Source organism: Meriones unguiculatus, chromosome 16 (genome assembly GCF_030254825.1).
Source record: "Meriones unguiculatus strain TT.TT164.6M chromosome 16, Bangor_MerUng_6.1, whole genome shotgun sequence".
In the NCBI taxonomy this organism is placed as follows: domain Eukaryota; kingdom Metazoa; phylum Chordata; class Mammalia; order Rodentia; family Muridae; genus Meriones; species Meriones unguiculatus.
The window spans coordinates 57011374-57039139 of NC_083363.1; the positions used below are offsets into that span (position 1 = coordinate 57011374).

General features: G+C 46.5%; 1 protein-coding gene across 2 annotated transcripts in view; it reads left to right on the forward strand.

Annotated features, from left to right (window-relative positions):
* The first annotated feature begins 1855 nt into the window (after positions 1-1855).
* The window catches only part of Plekhb2 (pleckstrin homology domain containing B2), a 34173-nt gene continuing 8262 nt past the window's right edge, over positions 1856-27766 (forward strand). The window contains exons 1-6 of one of the 2 annotated variants that reach the window (XM_060369850.1): positions 1856-1892; positions 18551-18595; positions 19772-19924; positions 20462-20564; positions 23986-24025; positions 25356-25445. In XM_060369850.1, coding sequence (XP_060225833.1) covers positions 18559-18595; positions 19772-19924; positions 20462-20564; positions 23986-24025; positions 25356-25445 — 423 coding nt within the window. In that variant the 5' untranslated portion in view covers positions 1856-1892; positions 18551-18558. Of the gene's footprint in view, positions 1893-5479; positions 5631-18550; positions 18596-19771; positions 19925-20461; positions 20565-23985; positions 24026-25355; positions 25446-27766 lie in introns of those variants that run through there. The other variant, XM_021644428.2, reaches the window with a different exon arrangement.

Here is a 27766-nt window from a genome sequence, read left to right on the forward strand (position 1 = left end):
TCTGAAAGCTTATCCATAAAGATACTTTGTAATAGTCAGGGTTCTGTAGAGTAACAGAATTTATACAGCAATGTCTGACTGTGAACTGAAAGTCCAAGAATCCAGTAGTTGTTCTGAGGGACTGGATGTCTCAGCTGGCCTTCATTATACACTGGAATCCCAAAGAAATAGGCTCTAATGCCAGTGAACAAATGGACTTGCTTGCAAGGCAAGGGCAAGCAGGCAAAGAGCAAAAGCTTCCTCCTTCCATGTCCTTCCATGGGCCTTCAGCAGAAGGCGTGGCACAGATGCAGATGGATCTTCCTGCTTTATGACCCATATTAAAGGTCAGTCTGTCCTACTTCAATTTGAAGCAAAATCTCCACACGGATGTGCCCTCTATTTTTGTATTGCAGTTGATTCCAGATTTAGTCAAGTTGACAGCCAAGAGCAACCATCGCACACTTATAAAATGAAACAAGTACATGCTCATTCTGGAGAGTGTCCTTTACAACAACAAAATACAGGAAGCTGTCCTGGGATACGGGACAGATGGCTGTGCTGAACTTTCCTAGCCTAAGGATGGAGCTGTCAACACCCCAGGACAAGATATGATCTGAGCAAGGCTTCTGTTCACTCCAAGTATGGTCTGAAAGAGTTCTCCCACTGCTAATCTGTCTTCGGGCAGCATGACACTACAGTAGAACTCATTCCTTCACCAAACGACAAGCTGCCCCTCTAGCCATCTGGATATGAGCCTGTGACGTTTGGTGTGAATTGTCAACCTGACAGAATCTAGAGTGACCACGGAAACCTTGGTGTGGAGCTATAGAAGATCATCTGATCGTGTTAATTGATGGGTGAGGACCTGTCTTAATTGTGGATGGGACGTTTCCTGTGTCAGGACCCCTTGACCGTATAAATAGAGAAAAGAAGCTGAACATTAGCATACATTCTTCTGTCTTTGGTTAACTGTGTGGATCCAATGTGACCAATTCCTTCAAGTTCTTGTGCTGAGTCCCCTGCCATGATGGCCTATAGCCTGGAACCGTGAGCCATGTTAACCCTTTCTCCTTTAAATGGCTTTGTTAGAATTTGTTAATTTGTTTGTTTTGAGACAGGGTTTTACTATGAAGCCCCCTCTAGCCTGGAATTCCCCATGTACCCCAGGCTGGCCTCAGACTAACAGAGACCTGCCTGTCTCTGCTTCCCAGGTGCTTAAAGGCATGTATCACCACACCTGGCTCTGTCAGGACATTTTCTCACTGTGGTAAAATATCATGACCGTAAGCAACCCATGGAAGAATTTTGGCTTACAGTTCCAGAAGGCTATGGTCTATCATGTGGGCAGTGGGGGTGGGGTATAGCATCTTGTGCCTGGAGCAGGAAGTGGAGAGATCTCATCTCTTAACTGCAAACACGAAGCAGAGAGGGGGAACTAGACATGTCGTTTGGTTATAAACACTCAAAGCTAGCCAAACTGAACCTACTAAATGTTCCATATCCTCCTCGGTGTCACCAAGAAACCAAGTGTTCAAATATCTGCTAATTAGGTAAATTAAAATTGTATCTACGACGGTTTTGTTTTCCATTTATCATATACATGATATACATCCTTGTAAACAATTTCTGACTGGAGTTTTCATGTACAGTGGATAGTTATCTTAAAATCAAAACACTGGTTTTTCTAGTTTTTAATTATTTGTACGTGTGTATTTGTGTGGAGGTGGTGGGGGTTCGTGTTTACATTAGTAGGGGTAACCTCAGAGTCCAGAAGAGGAAGTCAAATCTCCTGTGGCTAGAGTGATAGGAAGCTGGGGCAGAGAAAGGAACTCAGCTCCCTGGAAGAGGACTACCCACTCTTGATCTCTGAGCCATCTTCTTCAGCCCAGATGGGTGGTTTAAAGACACAGGTTTGTGGATTTGTTTCTTTGTATCTCATGTAGCCTAAGCTGGCCTCAACCTCACCATTTAGCTGAGGCTGGCCTTGAACTCCTGATCTTCCTGTCTGTGCCTTCTAAAGTAGTTATAGAGACGTGGGTCACTCAGCTTGGCTGAGATGAACTAGTTTAAAGCGTTTGATACCATCAAAATTTTCTCTAGAAGAGTTGTACAAATTTACAGATGTGCAAGCTGCCATTTCTAGTTAACAATTCATCTGACTTCTTGTGCATTGAATTTTAACTAATTACCTTTAACATTTTTAATAACTGAAAATCTGTATTGCACTCATTTTAATATTTTTAGATTATAACTATAATGTTTGTAGGATGTTGGCTACAAGTGTACTTTCTCTTCTGTTAATGACTTACTTATGAAGTCATTGCTCACTCTTTTAGAGTTTTACTGTTTTCTTAGTCGATTGATTTGTTGTACAAAGGCTTAATAGGAAAATATGGTGTGTCACCACCATTATTGTTGTTGTTATTACTGTGTATGCATTTGTGATGTAAAAGGGCACACCACACCATGCATGTTTAAGGCCAGAGGACAACTTGGAGGAGTTCTTGCTCTTCTTTGGCTCAGGGAATCCAACTCAAGTTCTCGGGTCTATTTACCAAGCATTTTGTCCATTGAGCCATCTCACAGATCCCGGTGAAATATCTGGCAAAGCTTTTGAGGAAGTAAAATTCTGCTTTGGTGTAGCATGTTGAGGTGCGCACAGGGATCTTTCTCTTGTCCCTTCCCGTAGTCCAGGCTGGCCTTAGACGCTAGAGTTTCTTATCGCCGCCTTCTGGGTACTGAGCCTACAGGTGCTCACCACCATGCCCCATTCCACTTTTCTTTTAATACTAATAACTGAGGTAGAGGAGAAGGTGGAACTAGTCTCAAGGTGATTTGATTGAACTTAAGGCCACAGAGTCGGGTAAGTCTGTGTGGCATCCCGGTGTGGCCCCTGTGGGCGAGAGTGGATGGTCTCTCTCACACAGTGGGCCTTCTGAGAGCTGTGATCACACAGTGGGGCTTCTGAAGACAGGCGCTCACCCATAGTGGACCTTCTGAGAACATGTTTCTACTCACCTTTGATGGGCCTTCTCCCTCCTTGACAGGGAACTGGGACAAGAGCCACTTTCACTAAGCCAGAAAACTTACAGGCAGACACTAAAGCATCTTCAGCAGTTCCTGGAACACATATGTAAATCAAACTGTATTCAAATACTGCTTTTTCCTGTTATTTAAGTTATGTATGCAAGTATGCATATATGTATATATGTAGTAGTGGTTTTTTCCTTCTGTCCTGAGCTTCTGGAATAATGAGTCATGAGACTCATCAAATATTATACAAATACCTAAGCTCTTCTCCAATTGTTTCCTAACTTAACCCATTATACTAATTTACATTCTGCCACATGACTGGTTACCTGAGCTCAGATATCATCCATCCATCCTCTTCACATCTTTCTGGCTGAATCTCTCGACTCTGTCTCTATCCCAGAATTCTTCTGCCTGCCGGATGTTCCACCTGTTTCCTGTCTCAGCCATAGACCATAGGTTTTTGTTCTGTTTTTTAATTGAAAGGTGTTGCATCCATCCAATACATAAGAGATTCTATCTATCTATCTATCTATCTATCTGTCTGTCTCTCTATCACCTCTGTATATATTCATTAAAGAAAATCTGGAGGGCTGGAGAGATGGCTGGCAGTTAAGAGTCTTGGCTGCTGTTAATCCTATCTCTGGCCTTATTGGGAACTTGCTCTATGTATACTCCTTCACAGACACACACACACACACACACACTTTAAAATGAAGGGCAAATTCAGTAAATGTTGAAAAACAGGAAGAAGGAAAAACAACTGCATTTTTGTATTGCTGAAAAATATCATGACTCAAAGCAGCTTGAGGAAGGAAGAATTTCTTTGGCTTACATATCTTAATCACAGTCTGTCATTGAGGGAAACCGAGGCAGGCACTCAAACAAGGCAGGAACTGAAGCAGAGACCACAGAGGCACACTGCCTGCTGGGCTGCTTTCTTACGCAAGCCAGGACCACCTACCTGCCCAAGGACTGCATCACCCACAGACTTACCTGATGGAAGCATTTTCTCCCTCGAGGGTCCCTCTTCCCAGGTGACCCTCGCCTGACTAGTCCAGCAGCTATAGTCCCATTGATGCAGTAAGCATAGGGCTGCCTGATGAACTGCAGGCACCTTTCTTTGGTCTTCTTCCCCAACACTTAGGAGAGCATCTCCTCTCCTGTAGGGGATTTGAAGTCAGGCATTTCCTGGGAGAAGGCCAGATACACAAGTCCATCTTGAACCAGAACTGGGTGTGAGTGCAGTGAGGGCAGGGTTTTCCTTGAAGTGAACTATTAAAGGAAAAGCATTTACTGTCTCATGTATAAACCTGAAGGGGCTTATGCATAAAGTCGTAGGCTGTTGACCCACCAACTCAAAGATGATCCAAGCTATTTAACAGCCTGTCTGGTTTTTTGTTTGTTTTTGTTTTGCTTTATTTGTTTATTTATTTATTTATTTTTTGTTTTCGAGACAGGGTTTCTCTGTGTGGCCTTGGATGTCCTGCACTCACTTTGTAGACCAGGCTGTCCTTGTACTCACAGGGATGCCCCTGCCTCTGCCTCCCATGGGTGCTAGGACTATAGTGCTGTTGATGTGTGCTATCACACCCAGCTTCAGTCCATTTGTCAATCAGGGCAAAGGGTCTACCAAATTTTTACCCAGGGAATCTGCTCCTCCTTCTTCCTAAATTCATAAAAACAATGTTCCAAAGGTCATGGGGTTTTTGAGACTCATGCCTGCTCAGGCCGTTCTCATTCGGGAGAGCATATTCCATGCATTTTCTTTTAAAATAAACGTATACTTTGACCACTTCTATTTCATGTCTTGTCGAAATAGTTGTTTGAGGCACTAAGATCCTAGAAACAACATGAGATACACAAGGCACTAGCATTCAAATAGCAATTTCTTAATTTTAGTTTTTGAAACAGGATCTCATGAATTCCCAGACTGGCCTTGAGCTCTACATGGCCACGGGTGACCTTGGGCTTCTTTTCTTTCCATCTCCCAAGTGCTGAGGTAACGGTTGTGCGCCACCATGCCCTCTTTATGTATTTTGTGTTTTTGAGACCGTGCCTGTGTAGCTCAGGCTGGCTTCAAACTTATCTTGACTCAGGCCCTGCAGTTCTGGGATTATAGTCCTGGACCAACACCCTCGGCTCCTTCCTCATTTTTTCTTTTTTTAACCGTTGAATTTTATATTCTAAGCTATAACAATTCTGTGTGACGTACTGCTAAGTCTTGCAGGTTAGTTCCTTGCTTGCTGTTTCTGTTCTGACGTCTCCATTTCCCTGTTTTTGAGCATGCAAGCCTTTATTTCTCATTCGGGAATGTTTCAGGCTGAGCTTGCCCTTGGCTTGCCCGGGTTCGGTGGTCACGCACTTCTCTACGAAGCTCTGTGTTCAGAGGCCAAAATCAGGATTCTCAGAGCCTCCTTTGAGCAGGTAGCTAAGACACTGCTAAGAGCAATTCCTCAGGCCTTAGGCTCCGGTCCCGCACGGCCGCGAACCTGCCTCCCGCGCATGCGCGCGAGTGGGTGACGCAGGACCAGGACTCGAGCGTCCAGCAAAGAAGCCTAAGCCTGCGACCTTGCGCTCTCAGCCTGATCCCTGTCCGGCGGCCTGAACATTCGCAGGTGACTGTGCCCGCGGTGCCCCACTGAGCCCTTCCCAGGACCTCCTCGGTCGGAATCCCCTGTCCAGTCTTGCTCACCTCCCTCTGGGGTAACCCGCTTCTCCAGCACCCCCTCTCCAAGCCCTGGCTCTGGGGAACTCCAACCTTGCTGGCCGCGCCCACTTCGTCAGCCCCGAGCCATCTCTCTCTTCCTGGACGACCAGCCCCCCAGCCCCTGTTTTTTTCCCCCTTCCCCAGTGTTCCTCCCCTGCTCTTACCCTCCTTTTTCCGAGTACTTCCATTCTGACCCACGCCCCTTCCTTCCTCGTCCCTAACGTCGCTTGTCCCGCTCGTACTCCTCCCCTCCCCCGCTCCTTCCAGCTCCTGCCTCTCCCCCCAGTATCCCCATCCTCATCGTCTTAATCCAGCTTCCGCCTCCTCCCCACCTCCCCGGTGTCCTCAGTCTTGATTGTAACCCCCTCCTCTCCCAGCTCCAGTCTCCTTACACTTCCCCAGTGCCCCCCCTTGGCTGATTGTATCCTCCCCAACAGCTCCCGCCTCCTCCTTCCCCAGCTTCCCCATCCTGATTGTATTCCCCTCCCTCCAGCTCTCTGTCCCCAGTGTCCCACATTCTGGTTGTGCCCCCCCACCCCCAAGTCTCTGTCTGGTCCCTCTTCTCCATTGGCCCCAGCTGATCTACCCTCCCCAGCCCTTCATGGCTTTCTTTAGTGTCCTGTCTAGCTCAGCTCCCCTCCCCGCCCCCTTTCCCTGGGTCCCTGAGGGGTTCCCCAGTGTTCCCCCACCATAATCTTATTCTCTCCTGCCCCCAGTGTCTGTCCCAGTCTTACGCTCCATCCCTTGCCCCTTTCCTGGGTTCCCCAAAGGCCCACATCTTGACTGTATTCTTCCCAGCCCTGTGCATCTCTTCCCCACTGTCTCCTTTCCGAATGGTATCTTCCGTAGAGCAGAGCGGCTTAGGCCTGACCCTCCCTCCTCTTCTTCCCTCCCTTTTCTTCTCCACCGTGGCTGGTGAGGTGGGGGGTTCTTCTGATGACACTTCTCTGGCCCCTTCTTCCTGTGGCTTCGCAAGGGACTCACTGTTAATGCCTTACTAAGACCCCCGGGCTTCCTTCTACGACTGTGGACGCCTGGCTCTGGCGGGCCCTCCTGCTTGCCGCACTTTCATGGTCTGAAGTTAGAGTGCCTTTAGTTTTTGGGGTTTGATTGTAGAAGGGGCAACTCCTTTTTGTTACATTTTATTGTTATTCAGCTAGATTGAGACCTTGGGAGATCAGGGGATTTTATTGGGGGTAAGTGTAAATTGTTTGTTGTGTCTCTGGGGTTTACAACAAGATTTCATAAAGGAGTGGAATATTCCTAGTGCTTTAGAAAGGTGGAAATGCCACGGATTCTAGAGACTGAAGCTGATTCAGAACACACTGATTAATTTCTCCAAAGAAGCTGTGTGTGTGTCATTCGACTAGGATAGGAAGGCTGGTCTCCTGTGGCAACCCATTCAGGAAGTGACTTGTCCCACTTTACAGGAAGTGGTAGGGTGGCAACTGGGATTTATTGCTTACTTACTCAAGACGATGAATGTTTGTTGAACGAATCATTGACCAAACATGGCTGTGTGTCTGCCAGCCTGGGCTGTGGGCTTGGCTCTTGGAGTAAAGAAGGCTTTGTAGCTGGGTATGAGTTGATGCTGGCTCCTTCCTTAGGATGCTTGGAGTGTTTCCTAGGCCCCAAAGTTTTGACTCTGGGTGATATGGTTAGAGCAGGTGGCTTGGCAAGAGACCCTTTAGCCAGGCAGGTGCTTTCTTTATCTGGTGTTTGTTATGTGTTTGAGAAATTTTCCACCTATCTTCCCCAGGGCAGGAACCAAAACTTTGTTTAGGTGTTTTCCTGTCAGACACACAGTAGGTGTTCAGTAAATTAAGGGCACTAGTATAGTTTTGTAAGTAAATTTCCTGATAATAAAGAGTAAATTTATGAAATAATTTTCTCTCTCTATGTCTGGCTGTCTGCTCCAACTCCCTTTTTAAATTTCCTATCTCTCTAGCTGGAAACTGAATCTTGCAGTTGTAGTTTAAGCAAAGAGCCTGGGTACTGAGAGGGAGGTGTGTTTGCACCTTTGAACACCTTCTTGTAAGTCGGCTGCAGCCAGAGGTGTTACAGGAAAGGTAAAACAGAGGCAGCCCACCATTCCAGACTCTGCCTCTCTGGCCAGGAGGTCAGCCTAGTCCCTGAGGCTTTCGATGTCTGTGCTTCTCTCCTTTATTGGCCACGCTTCTTCATTGCAGTCTCTCTGTTCAGCTTGGTTTGGACACTCTTAAGGATGCTGAATCCTGTGTTCCTCCTGGGCCAGAGGTTAACTCAGCAAACCATGAATAGGGTGTGTGTACAGTTCCTTCCTACAATTCGGATTGCAAATGTGTCCTCAAAATGTGGAGCCTATAGAAGATAGTGTGCCTCTCTGCCCTTCCTGGCCCTTTTCGTTCCCCATGGCTGTAGTCTTACCTGGGAGTACTGCGTCATGCGGACATCCTGCTGCCTGCCACGCATCTAGTTAATGCTTAATACTGCTTCATGCCTGTAAGGAAATTTCCAGCGTAAAGCTGTTTGCAACAGCAAGCAGTTATGCTGATGAAGTGGGGAAAGAGAAACCAGCAGAGTTTTCCCCAGCCAGGAGGCAAGAACACTGGATCAGAGCTGAAAAAACTCTTGAATGTTTTGATTTAATACGAGAGACGGTTTGACGACCTGTTTTAATCTGAACAGTTTTTTTTTTTTTGCATATCCTATGAAAACAGGAGGTTCATTGGCAGTCTGTCCATCTCCTGTCACCATGGCTACATGGATATTGGCTCCTGTAGCACTAGCTAGAGATGGGGTGAAAGGTTGGGGGCGGGGGATGTCCTCCTTGACTCCTGAAAGCTTGACTGTGCTTTTAGGTTGTATTCATATATAACTTCTTTCTTTTTTTCCAGCCTGTCTTCTGCATTAGTGGATGCCAGACAAATTAAAGAATCATTTGATTAGTGTCAGCAACTACCCAAAACTGCACTGTACAAACAGAGAGAGGAAAGATGTAATTAGATTGATACTTCTGGTACAATCCAGGACCGCTTGCTCAGGCATAGCCACACCCACACTGGGCTGGGCCCTCCCACATCATTTATTAATCAAGAAAATGCCCTACAGACTTCCCTATGGGCAATTTGAGGCCTTTTCTCAGCGGCGGCTCCTCTTTCCAGGTGACCCCAGCTGTGTCAAGTTGGTAAACCAAAACAAACAAAAATGCCAACCTAGATGGAACCTGTCAACCTCACTTTCTAATAATTCTCTTTGCTTTCAAATCGGAAGGAGGAGGACTTTAGCGACTGTGTTATAGCAACTGAAAATGAGGAAGCACGATTATGGCCACGATTGCTTTATTTTTAAAATTCACAAAGAGTAATGCTTCTAAGGATAGACTTTGGACCCAAAAAACTTGTGTTCAGATCCTAGCTCAATTAGACACCTTGGGCAACTAATTTGATTTTCCAAGTTGTTTTTTTTTTTTTTTTAATCATCTATAAGATGAAAATATACCATCTGCTTGACAAGATTTTGGAAAACAAGCCGAAATAATATACAAGTGTTTGACTTGGTAGGTACTCGACAGAAATATTCAGCCCTAGGTAGCTATTTCTACAGCCAGTTAAAGAACCGTAAGAGTCAAAGTTAAGCGTAGATACTGTGGCCCTTCCTAGTGACTGTCAACTTGACATGATCTAGGATCACCTGGAAGGTAGACCTGTGAGCATGCCCTGAGGGAGGTTTTAGATTGGTTAACTGAGGGAGCGAATCTGCTCTAAATGTGGCTGGCGCCCCCCAATGGGCGGGGTTCTTGGATGGCTCCGCCCGATGGGCGGGGTTCTGGGCTGAATAAACCTGAGAAACTCAGCTGAGCCTGTGCATTTACCTCTCCTGCTTCCTGACTACAGATGGAAGATGCTTGTCCAGGTGCTGCTTGTCCCCACTGCATGCTGGGACTTCCCTGTCATGATCGACTTTGTCCTCAACCTGGAACTGGAAATAAGCCCTTCCTTTATTAAACGGCTAATGTCAGTTATTTTGTTACAGCAGTTTTAAAAATAATATACTTAAATAGGGGTGGGGAGAATACTCGCCCCTAGGATATATGAACGAATCTGGAAGAACAGAAATTAATTAATTAATTAATTAATTAGTGCCATGCTGAGTTCCAATGCCCCGTAGTTTATTGCTGCATGTCATTATTATGTATTATCTATGTCACTGTATGTCTTATTACAGAATCCAAACATAGTTTGGAGTCCACAGTTAAGAGTCTTTGAAATATTAGAGAGAAGTGGTTTTTAGAGAGACTTTGAATATTTTAAGAAACTGGACTTTTAAATGTTGAATATTTTAGTGACTATGGGGCTTTTTAAAGTTGAGCTGTTTCATATTGTGCTGTTGATGTTGATAAGGACAAGCAAGAAAGGGAAGCTTAGTGTTTAATAGTGTTATATTTGTATGTCAAGTTGAGAAGGGGTCCACTGTCTTTTTTTTTTTTTGTCAGTTTGACACAAGTTAGAGCTATCTGGGAAGGGGAACCTCAGTTGAGCAAATGCCTCCCTCAGTAAGTAATCTGAAGGGCCTTCTTTTGGTCAATGATGGATGTGGGCAGTGCCACCCTTGGGCAGGTGGTCCTGGGTTGTGTAGGGGAGCAGACTAGGCAAAGCACGAGGAGCAAGAAAGCAACACCCCTCCGTTGCCTCTGCTCCACTTCCTGCCTTGAGTTCCTGCTTTGACTGTGAGAAGGCAGGAAAGGCCATTAGTAAGGCTTCCGCCTCAGTTGCAGTAGGAGCCCAGGGACTGAAGGGGTCATGGAGAGAAACTGAGGCATGACATCATGTGGCAGGGTCAGAGCCCCTGAAGAAACGTCTTCCTTCCTCTGATGATGGACTACGGTGTGGAACTGTGAGCGAAATCACCCTTCCCTCCCCAAGTTGTTTTGGTCATAACAATAGAAATCTAAGTAACTTCTAAGTTTAAACCCAATGGCTAAGACTGCATTTGAAGGTAATTTTGATGTGTCAGTGCAAAACCTAGCTCTTGCCTCAGAGGGAATGTGGTGGTTTGTTCTTAGACAACTATGAGTGACCACCAAGGTTCCAGAACATGGATTTATTTTTTCCCTGGATGATAAGTTCTGACTGAGCAAAGAGAACAAAGTCGTAGGTCAAGGCACGGTGATGCAACATCGGCTAGACAGCTTGCAGCACATGGGAAAACCGGGGGTCTAGTGGTCTGCGCAGTCAGCATGCGGCAAAGGTTTACAGTGCTGAAAGGGCATTAGGTCGGATGCACAAGTGGGCGGTGAATGGGAGCTAAAGATAGCTCAAGATGATTTGTTTCTAATCTGTAACATTCCAGCTATCCACATTAAGGGAGTTTTAACTAGTGTACCGGCCTTGGAGAATCTTTCACTTAGGTGGGTACTTTGTTTGTTTTTCTTTCTGGGAACCGCCATTCACAATTACATATCTGTATTTATTGAGATCATATTTACATACATTGAAAAGCCTATCATGACTTTAGACTTTAGAGTAAAACCACCACTTTCTTCCCCAACTCACTCTTCTGTCCCTGATGGCAGCCATTTTCACCTTTTAAGCTGCCTTTTTGATATAGTATTTGCTTTTATTTTTATATATGATAACATTTTGGTTGATGTAGAGGTGTGGTTTTGTTGTTGTGCTTGTGCTGTGTTCATTGGGAACTGACCCCAGGATATGGAAAGAGCTCTGGTTTTTGTCATACTCCCCAGTGATCTTTTGACAAGCCTGGAACCCCAAAGGCCAGATCCACAACACAAAGAAGATTTACATGCCCCAGAGGAACAGAGGACAGGGAAAAGGGACAAAGACAGGAGATAGAGGAGAAAGGACAAGAGGAAGGGAACAAGGGAGAGGGACAGGAATAATTGTCCCAGAGGGGAACAAAAGACTACCTCTGCATAGAGAAGAGACAGACATGGTCCACAGGAAAATGGCTGTTTATAAAGGTAAAAGGGAAACTCGTGTTAGGATGAGGTGTTTAATTTTAATTGGGCATGTTCATTAGGTGAGCCAAAGGGGGCTTTTGAGTGCAGGGCTACAATACTCTGATAGCTGGACCTTGGTGGTCAGCCTCAGAAGGAGGAAGTGGTCAAATGAGGAAATAGACCTTGGTGCTAGCTTTAGGAATGCAATCTAATGGTTTATAGCAAGGCAGAGGGATTGAGGGAGAAGGGCAAGGCGTGCTAGAGCCATGCCTACCATTCTTGAGCTGGCCAGTGTCCCTTCATCTTCTTTATGAGGTTACAGAAGCAGGGTCCTTGGAAGGCACATCTATCCATGTCTTTTATTTCCTTGGATAATAGTGGGTATGGAATTTGGGCTCAGAATCCATTTCCCCTCATCACAGTGAAACTTTGTTTTCCCGTCAGTTTCTAGCATGGTATTCTAAAAAAAGAAGCATTTAATTTTCTTATCTTTATTTTTATGCGTAGGGGTGCTTAGCCTGCGAGGATGTCTGTGTCTGCAGAGGCCAGAAGAAGATTTCAGATTCTCCGGGCCTGCCATGTGGGTGGTGGGAATCAAACCTGGGTCCTACAGGAAGAGCAGCCAATGTTCTTAACCTCTGAGCCATCTCTTCAGCCCCAGCTTCTGGCATTGTTGATGAAGATGTCCAGTGCTAGGTGGCTACTCCTTGATGGAACTCCTTCCTTCCTTCCTTCCTTCCTTCCTTCCTTCCTTCCTTCCTTCCTTCCTTCCTTCCTTCCTTCCTTCCTTTCTCTCTGATTACAAAGTTTCAGTCACCGATTTTCCTGAGTATTTGTGACAGGGTCTGACTGCTAGCTTGGCATTCACTATGTAGGTAAAGTGATTCGCAAACGCCCAGAGCGCCACCTGCCCCTAGGTGTTAGAACCCCAGGATTAAAGGCACATGCCACTATGCCCAACGAGTACCTTAATGACAACAACAAAGCATGCATGTGATCAGTGCCCATGGATCCAGAAGAGGGCGTGGAACTGACGTGGCAGGTGGTTGTGGGCGCTGGGAACTGAGTTCTGCAAGCCTGATGTGAGCACTCAACCGCAGTGCCTCCCTCCAGCCCCGTGGACCTTTTAAAAGTTCTAAGGAATCTAGAATCACATTGTTCTGGGAGACACTTGTCTCATGCTGCTTCTTTGCTTTCCCTGTGGTTTGTTTTAGAAATCATATAAGCAGAATATTTGTTTGTTTGTTTACTGTTTATTGATGCTGAAGGTTGAGTCCAGAGCCTTACTCTTTCCATGCTAAGGTATGGCTGTTTTTAGAAGAAATTTTTTCCTTTACAATTTTTTTTTTTTTTTTAAACTTAAGGTGGACAATCGTGGTGCATGCCTTTAATCCCAGCTCTTGAGAGGCAGAAGCAGGGGAATCTCTCAGTTCGAGGCCAGCCTGGTCTTCATCTGCAGAGAGAGTTACAGGACAGCCAGGGCTACACAGAGAAACCCTATCTCTGGTACCAGTCTTTCAGAGGACCTGAATTTGGTTCCGAGCACTCACACTGAGCAGCTCACAACCACCTGCAACTGTAACTCCAGTTCCAGGGGGGTCTGTGGCACTTTTCTGGCCTTCATCAGCCACATGTGACACACAGACACACATACACAGAGATAAAAATAAAGAAATCCTGTCTCGAAAAACCGAGCAAGCTAAAAACATTTAATTATTTAAACATTTGAACTTATTTAATGTGCACTGGCACACACATGTGTCTACAGACAAATCAGATTACAGCTGGAGGGAGTTGGTTCTCTCTCCACCATTTTAGGTCCTGGGAGTGGGTGTTGAACTCAGGTCATCAAGCCTCCCTGCAAGTACCTTAACCATCTCTTTCAGCCCCTTCTTTTTCTTTCTGAGACAAGAATACAATCTCGACCACCCCCACCATCTCCTCTTCCTCCTCCTCCCCATCCCTCCCTCTTTTCCTTCCCTTCCATCCCTCCTTCCCCTTCTCTTCCTCTTTTCTTTCCCTTCCATCCCTCTCTTCCTCCCCTTCCCTCCTTCTCGCTCTCCCCTCACCCCTTTTTTTTCTGGTTCTGGGGAATGAAACCCAGGCTACCCATGTTCCAGGCAAGTGCTCTGCCACTGAACCATGTCGCGGCCCTGTTGCATTTTTGGCTGTGGTTATTTTAACCCAGAGCTCTGAATGTTCTTATTTTTGAACATTCTGTTTTTGGCTTTTGGGATACAGTGTGTGTTATTTCTTTGATGGTGATGATACTGGTGTGTTTTTTATGGCAGGCGCCTGGGCCTCAGCAGCACTAATAAGGTACACTCAGCCACTGGTCCTCAATACACCAATTAGACAGACAGATGATGGTGAAAGAGCCTGTGTCCCCTGCCCCCACGCCTGCCCTTTAGGGCCTGATGTGAGGTTTAGATTTATTTATTTTTATATTTACTTTTTGTTATGTTACACATGGGGGTGTTTCGCGTGCGTGAATCTGTACGCTACAAGCATTTAGTGCCTTCAGAAACCAGAGAGCGTGTTGGATGTCCTATGACTGGATGTGTCGTGAGCAGCCTCGTGGGTGCCGGGAGTTGAGTCTCCACTCCCCTCTTAACCGCTGAGCCACCCTCCAGCCCTGAGATTCAGATTTAAAGAGAAGGTTGAGAATCATGCGTAGCTAAAAAGCTGTGCTGGTCAAGGAGCGCCGGTCCTGCAGGGGCAGAACTGAGTGGATTCTCCTTCTGGGAGACTTGCCTCTGCCGTGTGGGAACCAGGCTTCAGTCCTTTCCCTTCCAGCATGAGACTCCTGGGAAAATTCCATTTCTCCAGAGACTATTGTTTCGTGGTCAGGAGTGGCGTTCAGTGGGGGGCAGCCCGCCAGTCAGTAGCTGTTTCCTAAGGACCGTCCTCTGTGTACCTTAAGTTGCTTTCTCTGAGGAGGAGGGCCTGCTTGGTGATTTTCGCCTGGCAGCCAGAGGCCGGAGGTAGGGAGCTGCTAACAGTAGAAGCCTGTAAACAGTGCTTGCAATAGTAGTACCAGGAGCGCTGCCCAGGAGACCAGAAGACAGAATGACATACACTTCCTCATTCTACACTGAGTCACTTGCTGTCACGCCCGAGCTTTAGTGCCTCTAGAATATGCCCTGCAGCTGACTGTCCTCCCTGACCCCAGTGAAGAGCCAGAAGGTGTCACAGTGTGCTCCCATTGATATGGCCTCTTCTGACCTTTTTGCTGTGTGTGAGAGCCTGCCTGCCAAACCTCAGTGCATTCCTTAGCTTGAGAACCCAACGGTCAACTTCCCAGGGCTATTTTCCTATCAGACCAAGTTCAAGTTGCTGTCAAGCCTGTTGCCGGCTTTTTTATGATACCAGTTCCAGCACACCAGGGCCCTCCACTTTGGCTGAAGTCTGATCTGTTTGGTTGTGAGCCTAGCCTTTAACAGCCAAGCCATTGCCTTTTGTCTTAACAGCTTAAATAGTAAACTCAACATACATCCCTGTCAACACACAGCTATTTAATTATTTAGTGAAAGGGTGGTATGATACAGAATCAATGACAGTGCTGGAGGTTTTGGTTTGTTTGTTTGTTTTATGGTTTTCTGAGACAGGGTTTCTCTGTGTAGCCTTGGCTGCCCTGGAATTCACTCTGTAGACCATACTGGCTTTGAACTCACAGAGATCTGCCTGCTTTTGTCTCCTGAATGCTGGAATTACAGGTGTGCACCATCACTGCCCCCCTCCCTATCCTTTAAGTTTTATAGAATCAAGCTCAAAATGAAATACATTTTTCTCCCTATCACACATTGTGCTGTTCGTATTGATCAGCTTGACACAAGCTTAGACACAAGCTTATAAGGGAAGAGAGAATCTCATTTAAGGAATTGCCTCCATCAGAGAGGCCAATAGACCAGTCTCTGAGGTGCTGTCTGGATTAATGAATGATGTGGGAGCGCCCAGCTCGCTGTGTGGGTTCCTGGGTTATACAGGAAGCTTACATGGCAAGTCCTGGTGAGCCGTTTCTACAGCCAGAGATCCTAGTTTCCTTTTCTATGACACTCTTAAGGGTATTGCATATATCAGACATGTTCATATGTCTTTAGATGTGTGAGTTTCTGCCTCATTCTGCTTTGAATCTGGATTCTACTCAGTGAGTGGTTCTTAGCATGAATACATGCTTAGAAGGTAAATGAAACAAACACATTAATCTTTGTCTTTAGTGTCTAGGTGATAGGCACACACACATCCAGTGTATGAGACTAGTTACCAACTTCATTCAGTAGTTGTTGGTAACTGTATCAGGGGAATGTTTCATACTGTTAGTTGTTGGGGTCCTGATCCAATCCAGTTTAAAATGCAAACCTCTGGGGCTAGAGAGATGGCTCAATGGTTAAGAGCACTATCTGCTCTTCCAGAGGTCCTGAGTTTGATTCCCAGCAACCACATGGTGGCTTACAACCATCTATACTGAGATCTGATGCCCTCTTCTGGCTTGCCAGTGTACATGCAGATAGAGCACTCATACATGTAAAAAAATTTAAATAAATCTTTAGGAAAACAAAATGCAAACCTCTGCTTTTGCCTAGCCCTGGATTAGGGTGACATATTGGTTACTTTTCTTGCTATGAACCAGATACCTGCCAAGAGTCAGCTTAAGAGAGGGGAGGAAAGGCTTGTTTTGGCTCCCAGTCACTATGGGGAGGCTGAGCAGCAGGAGTATGAAGCAGTGGTCTTGTTGACCCTCTCAGGAGCAGATTGGTAAATGATGGTGTTTGCCTCACTTTCTCTTCATTCCTTCTAGGACCCGGCAAGGGGGACAGCGCTGCCCACACATAGGGTGTAGGGCGGGTTGTCCCACTTCAGATAACCTAATCTACAAACTCAGACAGGGCCTGAGGTTTTCAGCCAGGGGATTCTAGATCCCCTCAAAGCTGACTGACCATCAGGATTAGTCATCACAGATGGGGCTCAGGATTAGCCCAGTCCATGAGAGCAGCTGTCTACAGGGTCAGCTGCCTTTGGGCTGCCCCCCAACCCCCACCCCACACCATGATCACAAGATGGCTGCCGGCAACAGCAGGTATTTCTCTGTTCACAGTCTTGGCTTTCTGGATTCAGTTTGTGATTGTGTGCCCACATGGAAAAAGAGAGATGAAGAGATCCAGGAATAGTCCCTGACCCAGTCTGTCTTTTTGGGCCCTGACATGAGGTTTAGGTTTAAGAAGAGGGCTGGACATAATAGCTTTCCAGGTCTGGTTAAGGGGCAGTCCCACCTGGTTCTGAGCCGGTCTCTCCTGCAAGGTGGGCTGCCAAGTTGTCACACTGTGGGGATCCTCTTTCCAGGAGACTCGTTCCCCTTCTGGCTGCACCAGGTTTCAGCCTTTCCCTTCCAGAATGAGATTCCTGGGAACATCGAAGTTCCCCATGGTGTCCTGTGCCACAGTCTGATAGCCAAAGGGAGGGAGTGGGTGTCTTTTAGAAATATCTTTATCCTGCCAGGATAAAGTGCCGCCTCCTGCTTAGGCAAGAGAGTTTGGCCAATTGTTAACCCCGCCTTTGAGTTGAAAATAGAAATGGGTATCTTTAAATTTATATTTAATTTAATTTATAATTTACATCTATCTATCTATCTATCTATCTATCTATCTATCTATCTATCTATCTATCTGTTGTGTGTGTGCACACACATGACATGACATGCATGCCAAGGTCAGAATACAACCGCAGGGAGTTGGTTCTCTCTTTCCAATAGTCTCAGGGATTATACTCATGGCTTCAGGCTTTGTGCCTGTCTCCTTTACCTACTGAGCCATCAAACTGGGTATCTTACAGGTTTATTCACATTTGTTTGTTTTATTGGTTGTGTGTGTGTGTGTGTGGGTGTGTGTGAGAGAGAGAGAGATAGAGAGAGAGATCAAAATTGTTTTTCCTTTTCTGTGTTTGAGCCCAGTAAGTAAAGAAGTGAAGACATTGTTGCTATCTGTAATGATTTTCCTAACTTGTCCTCAGTCTTTTGATGCCCACCCTCCATACAGAAGTCCTGTATTTTTAGAATTCTGTTTATTGTTACTATGGAGGGACACATTTGTGCTCCAGTGCACATACGGAGGTCAGCAGACAAGGGACCCATGGTTTCCCTCCGTCACGTGGGCCTGGCTTAGTGGCAGGCTCCTTTATTCATCCGGCAACCTCACTGGCCCCCGGCAATCTTTGTTTTTTATTTCCATTTTCTGTGTATGGGTATTTTGCCTGTGTGTATTTTAAACGTACCCTGTGCACACAATGCCTGTGGAGGAGAGAAGGTGGGGTGGGGTGAGGTGGGGGTCAGATCCCCCAAAGCTGGAGTTACGGGTGGTTGTGAGTTGTCATATCGGTGCTGGGAACGAAACCTGGATGGTCTGCAAGAGCAGGAAGTGCTGAGCCATCTCTGTGGTACCCAAGTTCTTTATTCTTATGGAATTAAATATGTCAGTGCTTTTCTTGAAGACCCAAGGCTTTCTGCCTTGATCTAGCCACTCAGTCAGCTGACAGGAGCGAGGCCTGACCAGACACAGTAGCCTGTAGAATGTGTCAGAGTCAGGCTATCACAGCTGGACAGTCTCTAGACTGACAGCACTGGGCGTGTTGTCAGAAGCCCCGTGTCCTTACCAGAGTCAGGTGTCAGTGTTCCTGAGGCTGCCCCGTGCCTACTGGGATACAGGAGGTGGGAGGAAGGATGGGCGGTGTAGACCCATGGAGGAGGCATTTGATAAATGTCAATTAGTGTGAGGTCACATGGGGTTGTTCCTCAGCTCACCTGGAAGGGGGCGGGAGTGAAGAGAGCCTGATGAGTGGTCTCCTCCAGTCTCCTCCAGACTCCTGATTCCCACCTGGTCTGCTCTCTCCCACAGCTGAAGAGATGGCATTTGTGAAGAGCGGATGGCTGCTTCGACAGAGTGAGTAGAGACACTTGAGTCTGCTGAGACAGATCACGTTTGCAAACAGCCCCTTCTGGTTAATGCTGTGGCCGTACATTTCCTCCAGAATTTTTAGAGCTCTGTGAACTGTCTTTGTGAAAACATGGAGTTCATGGAAAACATGGAACTGGGAAGCATGGGGGTCCCTGCTCCTTTCCCTTTCCTCAGTCGTGTGTTCTGCTCTTAAGGGTTGGGTTGAGGATGCTAAGTCTGACCACACTTGGCTTCTCTGTCACTGGCCTCAGTGTGGGGAATGACCTGTCCCGTCTGGGGCCTGAGGAGGACCAGTAGGGGGACTGACCTCAGTGAATGCACCAGTTTAGCAAAGCCAACCTTTGTCTCCAGAGGAAACTCAGCTCTTTGGGCTTGAGGTCCCGTCTCTTAGACCTGGCTGCTGTGGACCATCCCCTAGGCTGCCACTCTAATGTGCTGGCAAGCGGGGAGAGCCACTTACCCGCTCCACACCTGGAGCTGTGCCGTGTGCCCCAGGCCTATGGGGAGCCTTAGCCTAGAGTGAGTAATGCTGCCTTTGCCTGCTGTCTCAGAGGGTAGCCCCAGACCTCTTGAGTTTTGTGCTCCCAGCCTCCTGTCAACAGGGGACCTGGGCACGTTGTTCGGACCTGAGGACAAGTCCTTTGCCAGTCCTTCAGCTCTCTCCTTAGGCATTGTCATGCTCTTGGAAGGTGAGCTTTTAAAAAAGTTATTATTGTCACTTTCATTCTTACATGTTTTTCCCACCCATGATGGAATACTGAAAGGCCTGAACTTGTGTGGACCTTGTGCAGGTGTGCACAGCTGCTGTGCTCATGAGTGCAGTGGCCGTGTTGTATCCAGATGGCAATGTTTTGCAGGTCTCTTTTCTACCGTTTGGCATTTATGAGCGTTCTGCCCCCTCTTCCCTGACGCTCCCTTGAGGGGCTACAGTTTTATCTTTCAGTCGACCTTTTCTTGTTTATTTCTCAGCTTGTGCTTTGGTTGGCAGCCTGCCAGTGCCTGCACTCTTAAAGTAGCCAGGCCGTGTCTGTTTGCACTTCCGGTTTGGTAGATTGCTTCCATCAATTCTGTTTGGGTAGACAATTTCTTCCGTGCCTGCTGTGCACTGGAGAAAGCCTTTCTTGTTTTAACCCAAAGCCAACGTTGCCTCTTCTCTGCCAGGTACTATTTTGAAGCGCTGGAAGAAGAATTGGTTTGACCTGTGGTCAGATGGTCACCTGATCTATTATGATGACCAGACCCGGCAGAGTATAGAGGATAAGGTCCACATGCCAGTGGACTGCATCAATATTCGCGTGGGGCATGAATGTCGGGGTAAGCCATGCCTCCCTCCCTTAATGAGTCTTCTGCCAATATCAGACTGGTCTCTGTCCTGGCACAGTGAGGCTTGGGCACTCATATCCTGAAAATCACGATACATAGATTTTTTTCACTGGAGTTAGGCCCAGCCTGCACCGCTTCATCTGGGGAGAAGGGACCAGACTGCTACCAACCCCCAGAAAGGTGAGACCCCTCTTAGGTCAGGCTGTTTTTCTGATTCAGACATGGGACATGTGTGGTAGTCTGTTTGGCTCCTTGAAACCGTGATGCAGAACATCGGATGCTGGGGTCTGCGGTCAGTCATCCTTTCGTTATGCTCACTTTACAGGGAGCAGGCGGCGTCTTCCTCGGCAGCCAGTTGGCTTGATTCCCTTTTGCTTTGTAGTCAGGCTCCAGCTGATTTCCCACGTACTGTCTTGATCTTCACATCTCTGGTCTGTTAGGTCTAAGGATGTGTTAGGAGGAAAGATGAAACAAACAAACAGAAAACCAAGCTCTGGGTTTGTCCTTCATTCCCCTTGTCTCTCCTAGACATCCAGCCTCCAGATGGGAAGGCCAAAGACTGTCTGCTGCAGATCGTCTGCCGAGACGGGAGAACCATCAGTCTCTGTGCAGAGAGCACCGACGATTGCCTGTGAGTGTGCTTAGTTGACAAAGTGTTTTCTGCTCTAATTTACCCTTGTTAGGAAGGGAAGAAGTGGGAGTGGAGTTTCCCTCCAGGATGAAATTTGTAGTGGAGAAATACAGTGGGTTTTTCTTGGATTTAATTTCTTTCTTTCTTGTGTGTGTGTGTGTATGTGTATGTGTAAAAGCAAGGATGGAGGTCAGAAGATAATATCAGTATTGGTACTTATCTTCACCTTGTCTTTAGACAGGCTCTTGCTGAGTTTTTACTGTGTTTTCCCATAAGCTCCCAGAAATTCTCCAGTCTCCACCATTCATCACTAGGAGTGCTAGTTTATATATCTTAGTGCTACACATATGATTTTTTTTTTTTAATGAGTTCTGGGGATTCAAACTCAGGTCTTTATCCTTTCATGGGCAATGCTTTTACCCACTGAGCCATCTCCCTGACCCCCTTAATTCTAATTTTCTTCCCTTCTGCTCAAGCAGTGTGGTTTGAATAAGAATGACCCCCCATAAGCTCATCTGTTTGAATGCTTTGACCTCAGGGAGTGGCACCAGAATGGAGCCCTCAGCTACTCCCCAGTGCCTGTGGGCATCTGCCATGCTCCCATGCCATTATGATAATGGACTAAACCTCTGAAACTAAGAGAGAGAGAGAGAGAGAGAGAGAGAGAGAGAGAGAGAGTGAGAGTCACTAGTTCCAGGCTGGCCTGGAACTCAATATGTAGACTTCAAACTGAACAGAGTTGCATTTACCTCTGTTTCCCTATTAAAGGCATGTGCCACTATAGCTGAATAAACTCAGAACTTATTTTTAACTTATCACTTAATTTTTATTAAAATGTGCGTACAGTCACACATGTGCTGGTGCATTCAGAGGCCAGAAGATGGTGTCAAAATCCCCTGGAACTAGAGTTACAAATGGTGGTGATCTAAGTGATATGTTGCTGTCAATCAAACTCCTGTCCTCTGCAAGAGCGCTATTCAATCTCTGAGTCATCAGTGAACCCTGAATTGTGTATCCTGGTAAAAATATGACTTCTCTCCAGACGGACGAGAAGTCACTGAGTGTCAGATTAATTTGCTCCTTTTATAAAATGGAGCCACATTGCCATTTAACACTCTGAGTTGACGTAAACCAAACACTGACTTTCCTCTAGGCGTTTGGCTAACTGCTTTAAAAATGCTGTTTAAGCCTTACTGTGTCTGACAATGTGGATATCGGTCCACGCATCAAAACTTGGGGCACAGATAGGTTAAATAATGCCTGTTGGTTGTTCAGTGCTCCTGTAGTAAAGTATCGGAAGTTTATTCACTCTCAACAGCTCGCCTTTAATACTCTGTTCCAGTGCGCAAGATACAAGGAGAGAATGCCTCCTAAAAGCTGTCCTCTGACCTCCACACACATGCTGTGGCACACACACACGCACACACACACACACACACACACACACACACACACACACACACGCGCGCGCGCGCACACGCGAGCACACACACGTAAACCACACACAATTATAATAAAAAGTACTGAAGGAAAAGAAAGACTGAGGTCTGAAATTGGACAGAAAATTCAAGGTCTAACTGTTTAATTCTGTTAAACAGAAAACATACCTAAATGAGATGTCAGAAAGACGACAAAAAACAGAATAGAAAACCCGGTTTCTAAGGCTCTTCTGGAACCACAAACTGGGTAACTGAAGCCGAGATGAAGTCTCAGGGCCCTGGTGGTCAGAAGTAAGATACTGGCGGCCCCTGGGTCTGCCAGCATCGCTTGCAGCCACACCAGGCCAGCCTCCACTCTGTTGTCCCATGGCCTTCTCCCTTTGGATCTGTGCCCACACCAGGCCTGTTGGACTGAGAACCTTACAGTTTGACCCCATTTTCATTTGACTTCCTGTGTAAGAACCTTATTTCTTGGTGAGTCACACTTAAGTGTACTGAGGACCGTAACTTCAGTGTGTGTTTTGAAGGCCCATAATTCAGTCTATAACAGAGATCTCTGAGGAAAGATGGGGAAACAAATCTGGGTTGTCTCCTCCATCAGGTGAGTGAAAGGGAAAGTGTTTATTTATGTATCTACTAATTGAGACGGATGCAATCTTTGGCTGAGCGCTCTAATTAGGAACCATCATAAAGAGGTGTACAGGGGAAGCAGGCCATGTTTGGGCCGTCCTGTCACCCCAGCATTTGGGAGGTAGAGGTGGGAAGGTCAGGAGTGCAAAGACAGAAAAAGGGGCACAGAGGTAACATGGAACATTCTTTCCAAGGGTAAAAATGTTGCTGGTTTGCTGCTTGGTTTTGCTGCAGTTTAATACAAATTAGACACTGGAGAGGAGAGAGCCATAGCTGAGAAAATGCCTCTGTAATATCAGGCTGCAGGCAGGGTTGTGGGCAATTTTCTTGATTAGTGATTGATGTGGAAGGTCCAAGCCCATTTTGGGTGGGGTCACCCTGGGCTGTTAGTTCTGGGTTCCATAAGAAAGCAAGCTGAGCAAGTCATGGGAAGCAAGCCAGTAAGCAGCCCCCCGCCACGGTCTCTGCATCAGCTCCTGCCTCCAGGTTCCTGCCCTACCTGCTTTTGATAATGAACTATTCTGTGGAAGTGTAAGTGAAATAAACCCTTTCCTCCCCAGGTTGCTTTTGGTCATGGTGTTATAGCACAGCATAGCAACCCTGGCTAAGATAGCCGGCAATCAAAATCTCGTCAGATCATGGAACAGGGTAGAGCCATTAAAAATGAGGCAGGCTCTGAGTGTGTTGGCATGCATCTGAATCCCCATACTCAGTAGGCTGGGTGGGAAGATGTTGTGTTTGGGGTCAGCCTGAAATACATAGTAGGTTTCAGCCAGTGTTGGCTTTTGATGGGACAATTTACAGCATGGTTTACTTTTCTTTTTCAAGACGGGGTTTCTCTGTGGAACAGTCCTGGGCTGTCCTGGATCTCGCTCTGTAGACCAGGCTGGCCTCAAACTTAGATACTTGTCCTGCCTCTTGCTTTCTGAGTGCTGGGATTAAAGGCAGGCACTGCCACTGATCTGCTACATTTCATGTTATTAAAGAGAAGAAAATACTAAACTGTGTATAATGTTTTAAATTGTATAAACTGTAAATCTGCTCCTTACGTATACATGTTTTCTTAGTTCATGTCTGGAACAAGAGGTGATTTGGTGGGTTGTGGCCTGAAGTTTCCTTTCCTTTTATTTTGATATGGGTGGAGTGGTATGAGACAGGATGTTAGTCTTTGGCAACGGCTGGCCTCCAGCTCATGGTAGTCCTCCTGTTTAAGCCCCCCAAGTGCTGGGCTTACAGGGCATGTGTCTCTTTTTAAGCAAGCCTTTCCAGGGATGTTGATGCCTGCCTGGGTTTAAGAATCACTGGAATGCTGGATTTACCTCAGAGAGCAACCTGTTTTTCATTTTCTCCAGGGCATGGAAGTTTACACTGCAGGATTCGAGAACAAACACAGTAAGTTGCCCGTGGTCCTTCCAAGTCCTGTTTGCACATCCTGGGTCTGTGCAGCAAACTGGAGAACAGGGGGTGGGGAGAGGGAAATGGTAGAGAGAGCGGCATCTCCTGTCCATGGGCTGCTCTGTGAGCAAAGCAGGGCAGGGCGCCTCTCACTGGCAGTGATCATGCCAGATGAGACTCGCTTGCTTCCCATTGGTGAAGCAGTGTGGGGAAGTTATGGGATCCTCAGGTAGCACCTCACTAGAGCAGAGGGGTCAACAGGGATCACTGGGGCGGGCCTTGAGCCTGTCTTGATTCCCTATTCAGTCACGATTCTGTAGGCAACATGACCAGCTGCCTCCTGCTCTTTCACCATGCCCTCCCTGGCTGCAGCCATGCCTTTCCCACTGTGATGCACTTGTATCCTCTGAGGACTGTGAACCAGAACAAACTCTTTCCCCTCTGAGTTGCTTTCTCTACGTCATCTTGTTCCGTTGTCTTGTCGTAGCGAGGAGTAACTAAGGCAGCCCCCTCTTCAGCCAGGCATGGCGGCTCCAGTCTCACCACTCTTGTTCACCTTTCTCCAGGTTTGCCTCACCTTGAATTCCCCTGTATTTTAAAGTAAAGCTTTAAACAGAACCATGGTGCTCACTTTATCCATAAGATCTCAGCCTCAGAAAAACAAAACCTTCTTGTCCCTGTCCTTGTCCCTGATAGTATCTCTGACTCCAGGAGATACAGAAACCATAGCTCTGTTGTAACCCTGGCAGTCCGGCTTGTGCCCAAGCCCTCTGTGCTCAGCATTTTTCATTCTTAGCTGGGGCCCCATTTTTCCAATATCTTCTTAAGGAAGAAAAGAGAAAAGCAGAAGAGGCTTACAAAAGAATTTCGTGCAGGTGGGAAAATCAAGTCAAAAAGCTAAGTGTTGGTGGCTTTTGTTTAGCCAGAGAGACTTTCCCTCTCAGCTCATGCCACACTTGAGTTGCCTTTCTGTGACCAACAGGCCCTGCCTGTGAAATAGCATCAATGATCCATATAATAAGCAAAATCCCAGTGCGGTTCTGCGTGTGCATTTTTTTTTTTAAAGAGCTACTGTTTTTTTTTCCTTTTCACCGGGGTGTGTTTTGAACTGCAGTAGAGTGCTCGTGGTGCACTCTGACTGACCAAGTGAACTAAGGAGAGTGGTGCCCCTCGGTCGAAGAGGCCTTGGCAGCAGAGGCCTCGGGCACCCCACCTTCAGGAGGCTGGAGGCTACCCTTGGACCAGCAGCAAAAGCCCTTCCTGCTCAGAGTGCTGACACCTTTTGAGCTTTCCTGGATGAGTAAATGTACTCTCTCGTCTCCCGCAGGCTTACGTAGGCTCAGCAATCCTGTCTGAAGAGACTGCCGTGGCCGCCTCGCCACCCCCCTACGCCGCCTATGCTACACCCACCCCTGAGGTAGGGAGTAGATCTGAGCAGAGAGCCTGCAAGTGGGGAAGCCGGGACTCTCTGCTGCTTTTTCCTCTGTTGGTCTCTTCTGGGTTTGGTTGTAGATTTGTTGTTAATCTTGAGTCAGTGTCAGGGAAATTAGAAATCCACTCTGAATCTTCCCTTGTTCTTTTATACTCTTCACTTCGATGAAATAAAGCTGCTCTCGGGGCTGGACGGGGCTGGAGACGTAGCTCAGTTCATGGAGTGTTTGCCTAGCAACCTGAGGTCCAGGTTGTATAAACTGGCAGGCAACACACACCTGGCATCTCAGTGCTTGGGAGGCAAAGGCAGGACAGTCAGGCTATCAGCATCATTCTTGGCTACATAGGAGCCAGTTTAATTTAGAGATTCTGTCCCTCCCCCACCAAAAAAAAAACAAAAACAAAAACAAAAAACAAAACACCTCAAAACAAAATAAACAACAACAAAAAAAACCCACCTAGTATATTTTTACGATGGTAGAGATTGAACTCAAGGCCTCACACATGCTAGGCACTTTACCACTAGCTAGCTCTTTACCACTGAGCTATCTCACACACTGCTTATATATTTATTTATTAATTAAAGACTATATTCCATTTAGCGTGTATGTGTGTGTACCAACATGCCACAACACACAGGCACAGGGATAGGTCAGTGGACAACCTGTAGAAGTTGGTTCTCCTATTCTACCGTGTGGGTCCTGGGGATTAAACTTTGGTCACCAGGCTTAGAAGCGAGCACCTTTATCCTATGAGCCATCTGGCCAGCCCCGAATCTATGTTCACTGCAAAATCTTGCAAGATTTTTGACAAAAGCTCCTGTAAGCCAGTGGATCGTGTTTAGACATCACTATCGTTTGCTACCCTGAGCTTTGTGCTCTTTTCTGTTTGCTTCTTCACGTTTATTCTTGGGTTTCTTTAGTTTTGTTGTTTGTTTTGTTCTTGGTCAGCATTTTCCAGCTTTCAGTTTAATAATTTAATACATGTTTGTTAGACTTATAAGTATTTCATTATTTTCAAGTGGTTGTATATAGCTATAAATGTTTAAAAGATTTCATTTTGTGTGTATGAGTGTTCTGTCTGTAGGAATCTATGAGCATGCAGTGCCCACAGAAGCCAGAAGAGGGCATCAGATCACCAGCAACTGGAGTTATGAACAGTTATGAGCCGCCATGTTGGTGCTGTAAACTCTTGATCATTTTCTCACACTTCCCAAGTTCTGGGATTACACACTGGCTAGTTCTAAAATTTGTACTCTTTATGCTTTAATATATAAGAATGTGAATATATATCATACTGATTTTTTTTCTATACATATTTTCTTCTTTAATTTTTTTTCATTTAAGTATGTTCATTTCATAATTACTAAGTGAAAGATTTTTATAACAATTACTTTTAAATCCTTTCCAGAGGGCTGGGCATGGTGGTGCATGCCTTTAGTCCTAGCACTTGGGAGGCAGAGGCAGTCAAATCTCCATGAGTTCGAGGCCAGCCTGGTCTACAGAGTGAGTTCCAGGATAGCCAGGGCACATAGAAACCTTGTCTCAAAAACCTAAAAATAAATAAATAGTCCTTTCCAGAGCTGAGTGCTCAGTGCTCAGAAGGTAGAAGCATGCAGATCTTTGTGAGTTTGAGGCCCACCTGGCCTGGCCTACATAGAGAATTCTTGGCTAACTAATAGACTGTTGAAAAAAAATCTTTTCAGTGAGGAACCCTGTCTCACAGGGAGAGAGAGAGAGAGAGAGAGAGAGAGAGAGAGAGAGACCCGGTCTCCTCTCTGGCCTTTGATCGCACGCCCAGGCATGTATGACTTCTACACATTTGATTGCACCCACGGTACATTGCGCACACCCTACCCACATGTACACCGCAGACCAGCACACACGTCCTCTCTAGCTAATCCTAGCGTCTTCACTCTCAGGTGCTGGGATGGAACCTGGGCTTGCTCCCATGCATAGCAAGCTCTGTCCACCGAGTTGTGCCCAGCCCTGGCACTGACATCTCTCCTGTCTCAGTGTTGCTGTTTTTCTGTTGTCATTCTGTTTGATATCTTCCTGGCTGTTTGTACAAAAAAAAAAAAAAAAGACTTTTGATTAGAACTTTGACGTTTTAAACACATCGAGACTCAGACGGAGTTTTAGTTTACTCACGTGGACCTCTCACCACGAGGGCATGGTGAGGAGCCCTGCTTCGGCTTCTCCACAGGCAGGCGCAAGGCTTCCAGCCAGTGGGCTCACTCTCCCCCCAGCCCTTATGGATTCCTGGGGGGAGAGAAGGCTTCTGCTTGTCAGTGGTAGACTTTGTGGC